We start from the raw sequence: 15,470 nt of genomic DNA on the forward strand, positions 1-15,470 counted from the left end.
AAGAAAGAAACATTCTTCCTAAGACATTGACTTTCAATCCTGCATCAGAGATTTTGTCTAGGGGAACACCAGAAAGACATGGATTTCTGTGAAGACCGCTTGTAGTGACTCAGTGTTCAGAAATTGATGGCAGCATAGCAGGAAACAATCTCGGGATGATGACGATAGCTTGTGGCACCCTCAAACGCCCTAAGATGAATACTTGGCTGGTGGCAAAGCCTGACGATCAACCCTAGACTCGAGCAACGACCCACACGCTTGCAGAGGATCCTGGCGGGAAATAGTGGGATGCAGCATTAAATGAACAGGAAAACAGAGTGGATCGCTCAGCCCAGCAGATCTAGGGGAGTCGGCATGGGTCGTCAAGAAGCCTGGACTGGACTTCCAAAGGTGAAAAACCAAAAGGGCATATGCGTATGCAACAGCACTTAGCAAGTACTCCCAAGTGTGGCCTTTACAAATGGCAAAACGGTGGTAAGCGTGGGAATATTCCTTGTTCAGGTCGGCAGACCTACCTCCAAGTTGCAAGATCGAAGCAGCCAGAGAGAGAAGCAGGAAAACAAAGGAGGTGATGGCTGGAAGGTTTATAATTTCTCTTAAAGCCCTGGCATTGCTTTGGGAAAATCTTCAGACCATCGTTCTTCTCCTGCCATGCTATTACAAAATGGAAAAGACCATATGCAAATCAGGCTTGGACCCACCTCAAAAGGGGCAGTCCATCCCAAAATGCTTGGTCGCATCCCTTTTGCAAGATACCACAGGCATCCCCAAACATGTCTCGGCCTCGAGAGAAGCACGAGCAGGGCAAAACACAAACCAGTTAACCATTCATTAAAGGGGGCTGGGAGCAAAGGGTCAGATGACCAACCATTTTGGAGCTGCCACTTTGCCAAAGACAACCCCACAGGAAGTGAGTGGGGGCCAAGGGACCTGTACTGACTTAACCGGTTGGGACCAATGTGGAGGCTGCCATTGTGGACTCACAAAGTGTCCTCATAAACAGAACAGCCATTTTAGGCCAGCTCGTGGTCACCCTTAACAGGAAAGTCCTAGGCTACAAAATTGCTGACAGCAGGATTTAAAAATATGCACTGTTGCCCCAGTTTCAGGCTCGTCTTGCTCACCCAGGACTCCTCGGGCACCCGGACACACAGGAGACCAGAAATAGAGAGAAATGGCATGTAATGCAAACAGACAAGCGCATGAGAGGCCTGCTTACTGCTCTACCGCCCCCCCCCCCCGCACTCTCCCCAGGCGTGGCTCATCATCTATATCAATGGAATGGCTAAAACCATTCTCCACCCTTGAAACAGCACGTATAATAATAAAAAGATCCATTCTGGAGAAAAGGGGCAAGGAGTGTAGCCACAGTTGCAAAATGCTTTCTCTGTCATATCTACGAGACAGCCACTGGCCTTGGGCATCCGAACAAGTTCCGGCAGTGTCGTCAGCTGTGTACCTTCTCAGGAGGGGGCCCATGAGCCAGCCCGGGCTGCCTGAAGCGTAACACGCATTACACAGCTCATCGACCTTGCTTGGCATGGTTGTTCAGCTGTAGCCATGTCTCATTGCATCAAAGGGGGGCATCAGAGAAAACCCAAAGAAAATGCAGTATCAGAGTTGGCAACAGCCCCACTGGCCACTAAAAATATCACATGGGACTACCGTTGCAGTAAAATGGATTGCATTTGTAAAAACATAACTGCCAAGGAACAAATATTTTCTAGCACATCTGACACGGCGGGTGGGCACCACTGCTGCCACAACCCATAGCTGCTCCACACAGCGTCAACATATTTGGTGTTGCTTACAGCTCGCACCTGCTCAATGTGGTTGATGAATGCACAGACTATCAGCACTTCATAATTAAAGTGAGTCTGAGACAATAAGTACTGGGTTTAACAATAAGTGCCAGGGCTGAGCCCTGGCAAACACCTGCACAAATTCAGCACAGGCTTGCACCCTTGGTAAAGCCAAAACCTACCTGGCACCAGCCTCCTCCCTTAAACTTACGTAGGGTGATAAATTCCCCTTAGGGCACAAATGAACTTCCTGAGTGGCACCACTAGGACTGGACACCTTGGTGGCTATACAATACCGTATACCTTTGGTATTAAGTGTTGTAATGGCAGGGGCTTTCAGGAGAAGTTCCTCTGGCCACCAAAAATCAGATATCTAGGAGAAAAAAGCAAAAATCTCAGGGGCCCTAAATAGTGGCACTAGAATTCCCAAAACAGGAACTGTGACTTAAACATTTTGTCTAGCTGCCCAGCATTTGGTACTGGGGTGTACTGGATTTTGGCTTCGACTGAGTATTCGTACGAAATGTGGCTGAAATCCAGTTATTTGGCTTCGTCTGAATAGTTTGTGGGACACTCTCTGAAAGCCAAAGTCCAATTTCTATAATTCGCTATCTTCTCTTGCGAGAAGACCGCTAATTACAGAGAGTATAACTGCCCCCGGGGAAGACTGCAGTCGCCAATAAGCTAAACCGAAGCCAGGTCTGAGATGTGGAACCGCGCTGGCCAGAGACACTGAAGCCCTGGAGGAGCCCAGCCACGGAAAAAAGATACGTAACCTTGTACCAAGGGCGGGTGGACAGCAGTGCAGACACAGCAGAGCCAACGCAGGGCTGAGAGACCAAATACCCCACGAGGGGGTGAGAAAATCACTTTGAGTGAAGCGGACGAGACAAGGTCGGGCAAAACATCCAAGTGGATAAGAAATTCCACCACTCTAGTAAGAAGGTGCAAGGAAGTTACGCCAAAAGACAAGACATTGCCAAAGGAAGTGAGAGCAAGTATTGTGAATATCAACCAACATGGGTCAGTAGGGCATATAATGTAGGTTCCATGTGATTTCCTCATACAATTTGTCGAGGGAGATTTCGACGATTTTATGTTTTGTTTGGCACATTCAAGGCAACTGTAAGTGGGTGTGCCCCATGCCAACCCCTACACCCCACCCCCATCTTTTCTATTATCTAATCCCCCTACCCCCAGATACATTTGCATTGAAATGTGTCCAATAATATTCAAGGATTCTCCCTCTGCCAATACTGCTGTGGCAAAACCTTGCTATCCCATAATTTACACTGAGGATGGGATAGGTGTTGAACTGTTTCAACTTACTAAAGAAATCCTATTGACTTGCAGTAAACCGAAAGACCTTTCTTTTGTTTTGAACTGCAAAAACTGGCTCAGGGTCAGGATAGACATTGAGGACTCTTTTGGGTTGGGATCGGAAACAAGCCACCAGAAGCCCAAGTATAGTGGGAGGAAGCCAACTTCTATCGTTTAGTTTTAGTGGTAGGGCGAGCATAGGATAGATCAGGTTTTGGACAGAAGCAGGCAGCACCTCTCTGCCCCATCACACACAAGCCAACTCAATCTTTACTTGCCACTTCCCTTCATCCACTCCAACAACTGCCTCCTCTACCTCCTCCCCCCTCCTCCTACTGACCTCACACTTGGTCTGTGGAATACCAAACCCACTGCAAAGAATCTCCTTTCTCAGTAATAATTTTGATTCCCATCACCCAAGCACGTCAATGGATGTCACTGAATCCTGGATTTCCCCAATGGCACTGGCACCCTTTCAGCCCTTCACACTGATTGTGCCACTTTCACTTACTCTCCTCATCTCGCCCGAAAATGTGTTGGTGTCATGATTAGCAAGGGAACCCCATTGGTACCCTTTCCCCTGGCTGGTTTCACTGCCCCCTCCATTGAACATATCCAACTCCTAACTTCCAACCCTCTTACTATCCTCCACTACCGCCAAACGGGCACACACAGCCTCTTCTTTAATCTGGGCCCCTTACTTGAAATGCTGCCAGCTGATATCCCTCCTGACATAATGGGGGACCTCAACATCTCCAATATGTCTAAGTCCCAATGGCTCCAACCGGAATCCACTCTCACTGAAGGGAACTCTGTCTTGTATTCCCAATGCCTACCCTGGTCTTCTCTGCTTCTACAATTGGCCACTTCCCCTCCGATTACTCTCTCATTCAATTCTGTATTCCTCTCCCACTCTCTCAGCTACACATTTATCACCGAATGTACCTCGACCAAGTCAACCTCTTGCTCCAAACTCTCTCTCTTGCTTGATCCATTAATCTCTCCTTTAATGTATTAAACGTTGCCCTGTTGACTCCCATCAGTGATCATCACCCATCCCACTCCTTTACCCCCTCCTATCCTCATCCTCAACCATGGATCACCCCAGCCATCTCGCTGCTAAGGCCAACTGTGCATGTATGCGTGCGCTGCTGGTGTAAAGACCGCTCTCCCACTCTCTTTACTGCATACAATGGCTCACTACTGTTCCTGACTACTACATTGTACACAAGCCAATCTTTCTTTTATACTAATCTTGATTCTTCTCTCCACTCGCAACCTCGCAAACTACCAAGAACCCATTAGGCAATGCTGTCCCACTACTCCAACCCCGATAAAGGCTACTCTCTCTCCGTCGATGACTTTGCCGCGTTCTTCTATCTTTCCACCCTTTCATCTTTTACACTCCTTCCTTATTCTCCCTCCTTCCCACCACTCTCATCTCTATGTCCCTTCTCCTGCACCTTCCCTAATGAGCTTCTACCCATTTTTCACTTTGTTAAAACATCCTGTGGTCCATTTCGCCCCTTTTCACCACAAATGAAGAAACTTGCACCGGCCACTATTAAGCATATATCTCAACTGGTATCGTCCCAGCAGGCTATAAAACAGCCACAGTCAGACCTTTCCTAAACCGACCAAGTGCTAACTCCAACACACCCTTATTCGACAGACTGGTCTATCTCCTTACCTACCACTCAAATAAAATCCTCTACGGTTTTCTCTTGAACTTTCTTGAGGTACTCATTCATTTACTTACCCTCTCCAACTGTGATTGCTGACTATACATTGCACTGAGACAGCTCTCATTCACGTTGCCCATTTTCTCAAAACTGACCACCACTCCCGCCTCTGCCCTTCTTATCCTTGTAGAGGTTTATCTCTGAATGCTCCTTCTCCATCTTCTGCGACTCCACTGGATGGCTCTAAGCTTCTTCATGCTTAGCTCCTCAAAGGAATAAGCCATCATTTTCCTTGCTGTCAAAGCCATTGCCCCTCTATCAACGTTCTCCCCTCTCTTCCTGTTAGGTAAGCTTTTCATATCAATGATAAATCTTCATGACCTGTGTTAACCCCAGAACTTTTTGCTTTGACTTTGTAACTATTAAACCTTGCCCCTAGATGAAGGGGAATCTTTTTCATTTCTCGCCTAGTCTTTTACTCTTTATATGGGTGACCTTTTTATGTCTCTCCATAGTCTATGTTGGTTGAAGTTAGTTTCCTTTTGGGTTTAGTCTGGGTTGCCCCCATGGGCTTCCCTGTTAATTTCCCTTTTACGTACTTGAGTGAACTACAGTGCCCAAGTAGTAAAGCAGGATTTTCATCCCCCTTTACATTTTATATAGTGAGCCAGCACACCCCACCTTATGTGGAGTGCTGGGAGGATACAATGTATTCCCTTTCTTACTTACATGGTCAAATTTTTTAACAATTGCAAGTTTCCTTGAATGGCTATTGGCAGTGAAACTACCTTTATGGCTTTTTAGTCTTCATTATACTCGTAGGCTGTTAAGTCAGCCTCGGTAATGTGCAAAAGGGCTACCATTTTTCTACAATTGTGGGCTCCTTCTTTTTTCGGCATTTCTTGTGCGCCTGCTGTTCCTGAGGTCTTCCCCTGCCATTCTAGGTGGGAATGACCTCTTTGGCTGTTTTGTCTTGGGCGAGAAACCTGTGGCTTCCCCACCCAGGCTCCAGAATGTCTGGAAAGGCAGTAAGCGAGGGAAGAGTCCAAGACTCTGCAGCCCTTTGTCTTTCCCCTTGCCTGCAAGGAACAAAGTACCAGTGGGGGGGTGGATGACTGTCCTGATTGGACTGCCAGACCGCCCCTTGCTATAAAATGCAGGGAGATAATGCAAATGTGGTGCTGTAGTGCATCATAAAAACTCTGAACCTGGAAGCTACTGAAAAGTTGACCACTGGAGCTGAAACAGAAGAGGAAGATGAAGAAACGATGGCTGTAGCGATTTCCAGCAAACGGAAGCCTGCTGCCTAACCGGAGCATGCTGTTACCCTTCCTTCCAATCGATCTGGGGATCCTGGAACACTCAGACGCCGACTCAGAGCCTGGTGAGATCCACCAGACTCAAAGACCTGCATTTTTAGCCATCCCACGTTGTGCTGCTACCTAGAAGGGCTGCAATACCCTGGGACCTCGATCCATCATGCGCTGCATGGTCTTTCCGAATTCCGAATCTTGCTGAAACTTTGTGGGCATCCTGCTGGACCTCCAGAGATGTGAATCGAGTCAGAAAAGTCCCCTCACCAGATTGCTGGACAGCAAGAATTCAATCGGCGATGTTCAGTCTTCTTCTGGCTCCTGAAATGGGCTCCAAAACCACAGAGCCTCATCCAGCCATGAAGAAACTTGCCTGGTGCCTTCTCTGTTGATCCCGGCTTCAAAATCCCTTCCAGTGTCCGGTCTTCAGTCTTCATAACAAGGAATTCAGTGACCGTGTTTTTAGGTGCAGATCCTGATGTCTCCCCTGTTAGGACAGTTTTTCTGAAGTCCAACTAAGGGCTTAGTAAAACCATTCATCTGAGACAGTACAAGACTCCACTCTTAGTATAAGGCTGTACCACCTGAGTTCATGGTAGCGTAGACAGAGCAGCCATTCTTACCTTAGGAGGGAAAGAGGGCTGTAGAATCAGTACACATGAAATTGTAATTCAAATGGTCAAAAGAAACACTGAAACACTATGTGAAAATACAGGATTTATTTAAACACAGGTAGGCCCAGATAAATCTAGGGCTATATAAGTACTAACACATTATATGAAATCACAATTATAAAAACACAATACTATACCTGAAGGTACACAGACCAAAGTATAAACCTTATTTGGAATACCTAACAGTAGTTCTAGGAAAGACAGCACCTTTTCATACACATTCAGTATAGGTCACACCTATTCGTGGAGTAAAAACCAATGGGTACTTTTACAATTACATTCAATAATGCAAGGGCAGTAGACCCTACCAGTTGTACAGTGACTCTCAGTACAAATCACATTATCAGTCCACTGGACAATATACATTTTTGTGAATAGTGGGACACTTATTCCAGGTCCAGTAAAAGCCTATAACTACGTTTGTGATAACACAGTTATACTAGGTGAGTAAAACTTAAGGATGTAATATTCAATTACAGGTCCTTTTGAGATCAGTTGAACACAGATTGAGATAAGCAGTAACGCTGGTAATTTATTTTTGGATAGCACACAGCTAACTCAAGTTAAGTAAAACCCATATACTTTTTGATCTCACAAGGAGTCCAGGTTAGATCTTTACCAACTATACAAGTGCATGATGTGGAACTTGTAAGGGACAGGTAAAACCACAGACTCTGGGTTAGATAGCACAGGGAAAGTAAAACCTAATGTTACACTTTACTGAATGACTCAAAGTTATTCTAGGTAGGAAACCAGCTAATACAGATTTATTCAGGACAGGCTAATAGCAGGTCAGGGGAAGCAAGACCCAGTTGAGGGACAATCATACAATTATCCTGCAGGAATAATCTGGTGAAACCAACACTTTAGTTTTGGGAAGCGGCACAACCTAACCACAGGAGAGTAATATACCTTCACATCTACTTTCTATTAGAATGATGAAACAGTTTCTGAGGAGGAAAAGATGTTGACCATACTTTTAAGAATAGTGCATCACATATCCAAGGTAAGAAGTTATGTAACGGTTCACTCTTAGAGTTACGTTACCAACTAACTCTTTACAAGTAAGTAACTGTTATAAACTTATGTTCTTTTCTGGGCAAAATGCTCAATCCCTTCAAAGTCTCTCTTATTTTTGGAGCATGAGTGTTCTCAGTGGCAGAAGTGGGGTCACTAGGATCTAGCATCCAACAGGCATTGTCAGGATAGGTTCTTAAGTAGCAAAAGTCAGAGTACCTTAGGAAGACTGGGCAAACAGGTGAGTACTTTACTTCTGAGTTCGAAGACGGTCCAGGGGCTTCGCAGAAGACACCCTAGCAGGATTCTAGCATTGGGACTGGGTGCACTGGATGAGATTACAGAAAACACCCCACAGCTACACACAAATCCTAACAGACTTAAGGTAAGTACATACCCAAGCCAACACAGTACCTCAGCATTGAAGAAGATTTTGTAGCAGGACTACTTCAGGATCTGCAGCCAAAAACCCGGTCAGTGGATTCCTTGTCGTTGTGACTGAAAACAGGACAGTGGAAGGGCCTCTGCAACAGGGATCGATGAAGAAGGATCTTGGCATGGCTTCCCTCATGGCTGAATATGGTCCTGCGGATTTGGGACCTTTTCAAGGAACACAGAAGAAGACAGAAAATTGCAGTTGAATTCTCGTCGTTACAAAGATCCAGCAATCTGTTGAGGGGACTTTTGGACTCGATTTGTCTCTGGAGATCCAACAGGATGCCCACAAAGTTTCAGCGAGATTCAGAATTCATAAGACGGTGCACCGCACAAGAGCTTGAGGTCCCAGGGTATTGGGGTATTTCAGCAACACGTGGAATGTCTCAAAATACAGGTCTTCTTGAGTCTAATGGGTCCCACCAGGCTCTCGGTCAGGGTTGTCGTTTTTGAAGTCCCCAAGTCGATTGGAAGGAAGGGCTACAGCAGGCTTCGGTTACACAGCAGGCTCACCGGTCGCTGGAAATCGTTTCTGCCACTTTTCCTCCATCATCCTCTTGGCTTTCGGTTCCAGTGGTCGACTACTCTTCAGCTTCCAGGTTCGCAGTATTTATCAGGATCTACAGCGCAACCTCTGCATTCTCTCCCCACATTTTACTAGAAGGGCGGTCTGGTTGTCCAATCAGGACAGCCAGTCCCCCACTGGTATTTGTCCCCATTCAGGCAAGGAGGAAGACAAAGGGCTGTGGAGTTTTGGACTCCTCCCTCGCTGCCTGCTCTCACAGACAGACTGGGGACTCCCGCGAAGACAAAAATCACACAAAGGAATTTCCTACCCTTGATGTCAGGGGAAGGAACAAGAAAGGACAAGAAACACTAAAATGGCAGAAAAAGAAGACAATGGCCATTTTGGCAAAATCAGCACCCTTAGGTGCCTTTACTGCAGCTGTAAACGCAGCCAGCGGTAAAGTTGCACCAAATTAATACAAGGTATCACTGCCACCAGCCATCGAAGGCAAGCTTGTCCCTGTAACAGAATTGTTCATTTTAATGTGAAAGGGGCTACATTGTATCTCCCCTGCACTCCACATAAGGTGGGGTATGCTGGTTTCACAGAATAAAATATAAAAGGGATCCAAAGATCCTTTCTACCCTTGGGAACTGTAGTTCTCTCAAGTTTAGCAAACAAAACTTAAATGGGGAGCCCCTAGGGCAACCCAGCAACAACAGGTACTTATTGCCAATAAATTGTTAAAGAGGATAACTTTAAAAAGACACTATGGAGAGTCAGAAAAATGACACCCATAAAAAGAGTAAAAGATTCTGTGAGTGTGGAAAAAGGTATTAAGGAACCATGTCCCACTAGTAAAGCAAAACGTTCTGGGGCTTACCCAGTTCAGGAAGATTTGCCAGTTCTGTGAAAATCTTATATAACATCCCCCTTTGCAACCCCTTCTTTGTGCGGAGTAAACCATGTGAAGATCCTCTTGCCTACAACCTTCCCTGTAATCCCTGCTGTAAAAGTCCTTCTAGTGTCCTGTCTTCATGATAAAGGAATTCAGCGACTGGGTTTTGGCTGCAGACCCTGAATTCTTCTTGCTGCAACTCTTCTTCCGTGCTAAGGTACTGTTGGCTGGGGTATTTACTTACCTTAAGCGATTGTCATTTCTGTAAAGCTTTGGGGTGTTCTTGTGATTGTGAGTCCTTTAATCTAGTTCACCCATGCCCACCTCTGGAATCCTCCTAGGGTGTCTTCTCAGAAGTCACTGGACCCTAACTAACTTTAAATGAACTACTTACTTGTTTGAACAGTCTTCCACAGGAACTCTGACGGGTGCCTGCAACAGAACCCTATCCCACCCTGCCTACAGTTGGCTCCTAGACCACTGGTGTCCCTCTTCTGCACCTGAGTAAACTCCTGCAATAGAATAGGGAAGGACTGGATAAGTAAAGTATTATGTCTTAAAGTATAACAAGTGTTTACAAGTACTTATTTGTGAAAGAGTTTGTTTGTAACTAACAGAGTGTGAGCAGTTATAAACATTCTTACTTATCCTGAATGTGTGTTGTGCCATTCTGAAAAGTATATGCAATGTTATTTTACTCACCTGTGATTTGGTTATGCTTCTTTTCCAAAAGTAATGCTGTTGGCTTCACTATTTCTTTCAGAGAATAGGTGTATAAGTTTCCCAACTGGGTCTTGCGTCCCCTAACTTGCTGTATAGCCTGTTTAGAATAAGTCTGCCTTAGGGTGTACCTACCTAGAATAACATTGAGTCATTCATAAAGTGTAACATTGGGTTTTGCTTTTACACTTTCCCTGGTCTGTCTTATACATATACTAAAACAGCCTTAGGTGTATACCTACCTTTTCAGTTGCTGGTAGCCCCTTTAAAAATATATATATATATATATATGTTTTACTTACCTTGAAGAGCTGTGTGCCATCCTAAAATAAGTTGGAGAGTTATTGCTTACCTCAGTCTGTGTTTCACTGACCTGACAAAATCAACTGTAATAGTATATTACAATATTGTGTTTTACCTGCCTAGAATAGCGGTGTATAGTAATCTTAGTGGAATCCCGGTTTGCACTGATCAAATTAATCCTAAAGTGCACTCTCTATCTATTTCGGGGGAGGATTCAATATTAACACATTGAGATAGAGAGAGGGTCATAACAGGTTTAACTTTCTACGGCATAAGATAAAAATGTATGTCCATAATAGTATTTGTACCCTTGCGATACAGGACTGATGCAAAAAATCTATTGCATCGCTCATTCGTTGCAAACTTGACCGATAAGGTCCCATCTTCATTGCCCTTATAGTGCCATTATCAAAACACAGCATAAGGAGAGGGAGGTAGTGCTACGGGTGCACTAGCGGGCCGACTGAAACTAAGGATATACAAGCCCTCAGAGCGAGAAGAAGGTAACTAATAGAAAACTGTTTATCTGTAGGACCACTCCCACCATGTGGGTTTGATGCAAGCAATCTATGGGCTATATATCCCACTTACCCTCATCTAATATGTTGTACCAGGGACAACACGCTCTCAATGATGGGATGGATGTCTGCCATACCAAGATAGCAATCCAAAGACCCAACACAACCAAAGTCGAGGTCTAGCCACTCCAACTCAAGAGCACTCCACCCATAGAACAGGTGGGTGTTTTATTCCACAATTATGGTTTATACATGTGAGTGACTCTCCATCCATGACATGGTGGAACACGGCAGCACTAGTAAAGCGACTGAAAGGCATCTTTTTATGCTTTTCTTGCAGCAGGCAACACAGGACCACAAAGCAGTCCTGCGACAACAAAATAAAGTTGTGTGCCCCCACAAGAGCCAGCCAAGATAATTAACCATGGACTCAGGTTTGGTGTTCATTAATAGAACTATAAGAGAATACAAGCCATAGCGGCTTTCTCTACCTTTTTTCAATTTGACATGTCAAGCTTATTTTAACAGATACGCCAGCTGGGCACTTTCAACAGGAATCGAATTGGGTGAATTCTCCTGAAGAATGTTGAGTATTTAGTACCACAGAACAGAAACATATTGAGATTGTGACCTATGGATTTGCACACAGGTGTAATTACCAACACAGTATACAATACTAATGTGACTATTGTGTGCACAGAGATTGTGTTTGCCACATACACTTTGTTTTTGAAAAACGTTAATCAAGTGTTTGTAGAATTCCAATATATTCCTTTCAATGTAAATAGTTGCACTTCGCCAGTTAACGAACAGGAATGTGCAATAAAACTGTGTGTTTGTTATTAATTGATTGACGATTTGATTGCTTGTTTTAAATTGTTTTTGGATACATAATATTGTTTTAATATTTGGGGATGGATTATTAGGCCACCGTAGAAAGCTAAACCTGTCAGGACCCTCTCTATCTTAATGTGTTCATTGTGGCTCAGTGTGTAGCCCTGATCTTTCCTGAGTGGATTCCTGCCTCTATCATTCCCAGTCAGACCTACTCCTTGTCTGTAGGCTTTCTCTCTTGCCTACCCATTCTCTTACTGTGGTTACCATCTACCGGCCTCCTGGTCAAATCACCTCATTTCTCTCTGAGTGGGCAGTCCTCTCCTCCTCCCTCCTGGCCTCTACCACGCAACTCCTCCTCCTCGGTGACCTCAATATACATTTAGACTCTCCTTGCTCCTCCTCTGTACTCTTCCGTGACCTCTGCGACTCCATCACCCTGTCCATCCTCCCCTCTGCCCGACTCACTCTGCAGGGCACACACTCGATGTCTTGATCGCCTATGACCTCCCCCTATCCATCCCTCTGACCACTCCTCTCTCCTGGAGCAATCACTCCCTCCTCTCCTCTCATCGCCCCCTTTCTTCCCCCCAAGCCAAGCCTACCCCAACACTGTCACCTACCTTCTCGGACATCTGGCCATGAAGCATGTGTCAGTTGAGGCAAAGCCGCCACTTTCTCTAGCCCCCCCTCCACCTTTGGCTGTCTCACATCCTGACACAGCCCCGTCACTGCTCTACTCTTCAATTTCTGATACGCTTGATACGCTTGATGCTCTTTCCCCTGTCATGAGGATCCGTTTGAAGTCCAAAGCCAAGTGCAATTCCTGGTATGACTCTGATCTAGCTACACTTAAATGTAAGTGTAGGGCGGCTGAGAGGAAATGGAGGACTTCCTGTTCATCCTCTGACAAACTGGCCTGTCGCCTGCTACAAAGGCAATACCGACTCTCTGTCCTCACCAAGAAGAGAGTCCACATTCAAGCTTGTGTCTTTGCGGCTCCTAACAACTCGGCCAAACTCTTTAAAATCTGCAAGGAGCTGCCCAACCCTGCTGCAGTCTCTACCCCTCTTGTTGCCTCCCAGGCTCTTTGCAATGCCCTTGCCTCTCACTTCATTTAAAAAACCCAGGACATCCTGTCCACCCTCTCCACCCACACCCCTCCTCTCCCCTCCCCATCTGTGCTTGCTGACCCTCCTTTATCCAGCCCCCCACCATCATTCTCGTCTTTTCCTCTTTTTCTCCCCTGACGAGGTCGCTAGACAAGTCTGATCTATGAAAGCCTTGTCAAAACAGGTTCATCCCTGTTCCTCTAAAACCATCAAGGACCACATTGACACCCTTGCTATGGCCCTTATGATTTTTGCAACCACTCCTTTGCCTCGGGATCCTTCCCCTCCCCTCTGAAGCACTCCTTTGTGCATCCTCTTCTCAAGAAACCCACAGCTGATCCTTCTTGTCCAGCTAACTATCGCCCAATTTTCATTACTCCCTTTCTTGGCAAACTCCTGGAAATGTTGGCCATCTCTCAGCTTAACCTTCATTCCAATTCTGTTGGCTGTCTGCATGACCACCAGTCTGGCTTGAGAGCTGCCAGAAGCACGGAAACTGCTCTCCTGAACATCCGTGAAGATCTGCTCTCCAACCTTGACTATAACATTCCCTCTGTCCTCATCCTCCTCGATCTCTCTTCTGCCTTCGACACGGTCAACCATACCATCCTGCTCAACTGTCTCCGTGAAAACCTGGGATTCACTGATCAGGCTCTGGCCTGGCTGACCTCTTTCCTGTCAGATTGACCCTGCTAGGTCCAACTTGGGTCCTTCCTATCCTCTATCTTCCTCTCTACCTGTGGTGTTCCCCAGGGGTCTAACCTCTCGCCCTGGCTTTTCAACCAGTACCTGGCAACTCTCGCCCACTGCATTGCCACTTTCTGCTCAAATTTCCAGTGCTACGCTGACAACACTCAACTCATTTTCAGGCTGCCCTCTGCCACCACCTCTCCCTCTCCGATTGCCTAATTGCCATTCAAGATTGGTGTGCCACCAATGATCTTTGTCTGAATGCCAGCAAGATGGAGATCCTCCTCATCGGCACACCTTCACCATCCTTTCCCCCTCACTCTCTGGCTGGCCTCCCTTGGCCCTCCTCCTCCTACCCCCACCTGCGAGGCTAAGAACTACGGGGTCATCTTTGACTCCACCCTTTCCTTCTCCGCCCACATCTCTGAGATCTCTAAAATGTCACATTTCCTACTGCACCTCCTCAGAGGTACTCTGCCTTTCCTCTCCTTCCATCAGAAGCTCACTGTCTCCCAAGCTCTGGATCTCTCTAGCTTGGACTATTGTAACAGCCGCTTTCTAAATCTACCTGCCTCTACTCTCCGCCCTCTGCAACTAATCCAGAACAAAACTGGGAGACTTGTCCTTGGCCTCAAGACCTGGGATCGTATTTCTCCAGCTCTAAAATCTCTCAATTGGCTCCCAGTGGATGCAAGGATTAAATTCAAAACCCTCTGCATTGTCCACAAGGTTTTCTGGGGCCTGGGTCTAAAATACCTTTAGCTATCCCTCCGCAAATACCTCCCCTCTCGAGCTCTTCGCTCCTCTACCTCCAACTCCCTCAGGGTCAGTCGTTTTTCAAAGAAACGAGCTGGGGGTAGATCTCGGTCTTCGGCTGGGGCCTTCCTCTGCAACAGCCTTCCTGCCACTCTAAAACATGAGGAGAACCACCTCTGGTTCCGGAAGCACCTCAAGACCTTCCCCTTTTCTTCTGTCTTCGCTCCCCCTCTGCCCTGCTGATCTGTTCTCTCTTGGCACTGTGCACCTGGCCACCCTCTGTCCTCCGGGCCCAGGTACCTGCTCACCATGCCACCCTCCCGCACTGCCTCCGGGCCACCCCTTGCACTGGGGTCTGTATCTGTACCCATACAGCCCCCCCGCCGCTTTTTCTTCCTGCACCTATCAGACCTACCCTGTCTGCTGCCTTAGACCTAACACTTGCAAATTGCTGGCTGCACTAAAACTGTTTGTTGCCTTTATTATTTATTTATTGTTGTTTATCTGTTTTCCCTCTGCTTCGCACTTTCCACTTCTCCCCCTTTCCATGGCCTTTTCCCCTCACCCTCTCCCATGCAGTTGCGCGTTCTCAATGTCACTGGGCCTAGTAAAATCGCTGTTTTGTTCTTCCCTGTTCCCCTCCCTTGCCTTGTCGCGCTCTGAAACACTTGTGTACGAGCGCAATAGAAATAAAATATCAATAACAATATAAATATAGAATAGTGGTGTGCCATTCTTACAAAGTGTTCTCTAGGTGTAGCTGACCTGGTCTGCCTAGTGCAATCCTAAGAGTTCTTGCTTATCTTAGACTGTGTTCCACTGAGCTGAAAACCAACTGTAATTGTATATTACACCAAAACAGTCTTACTCACTGAGCTGAAAACCAAC

General features: G+C 46.2%; 1 protein-coding gene across 5 annotated transcripts in view; it reads left to right on the top strand.

Moving 5' to 3' along the window:
• Positions 1 to 15,470, top strand: part of DPH2 (diphthamide biosynthesis 2) — a 219,875-nt gene that overhangs the window by 111,066 nt on the left and 93,339 nt on the right. Inside the window, exons 6-8 of one of the 5 annotated variants that reach the window (XR_011293991.1) lie at positions 11,073 to 11,175; positions 11,287 to 11,409; positions 11,531 to 11,974. The exons of 3 other annotated variants lie outside the window; for them this stretch is intronic. Coding sequence is in view for 1 of the 2 variants with exons in the window: in XM_069642394.1 (XP_069498495.1) it covers positions 11,073 to 11,110 (38 nt within the window). In the remaining variant the exon portion in view is untranslated. Of the gene's footprint in view, positions 1 to 11,072; positions 11,182 to 11,286; positions 11,410 to 11,530; positions 11,975 to 15,470 lie in introns of those variants that run through there. One more of the 5 variants, XM_069642394.1, reaches the window with a different exon arrangement.

This window comes from Ambystoma mexicanum, chromosome 1q (assembly GCF_040938575.1).
Source record: "Ambystoma mexicanum isolate Mex_15411 chromosome 1q, UKY_AmexF1_1, whole genome shotgun sequence".
Classification (NCBI taxonomy): domain Eukaryota; kingdom Metazoa; phylum Chordata; class Amphibia; order Caudata; family Ambystomatidae; genus Ambystoma; species Ambystoma mexicanum.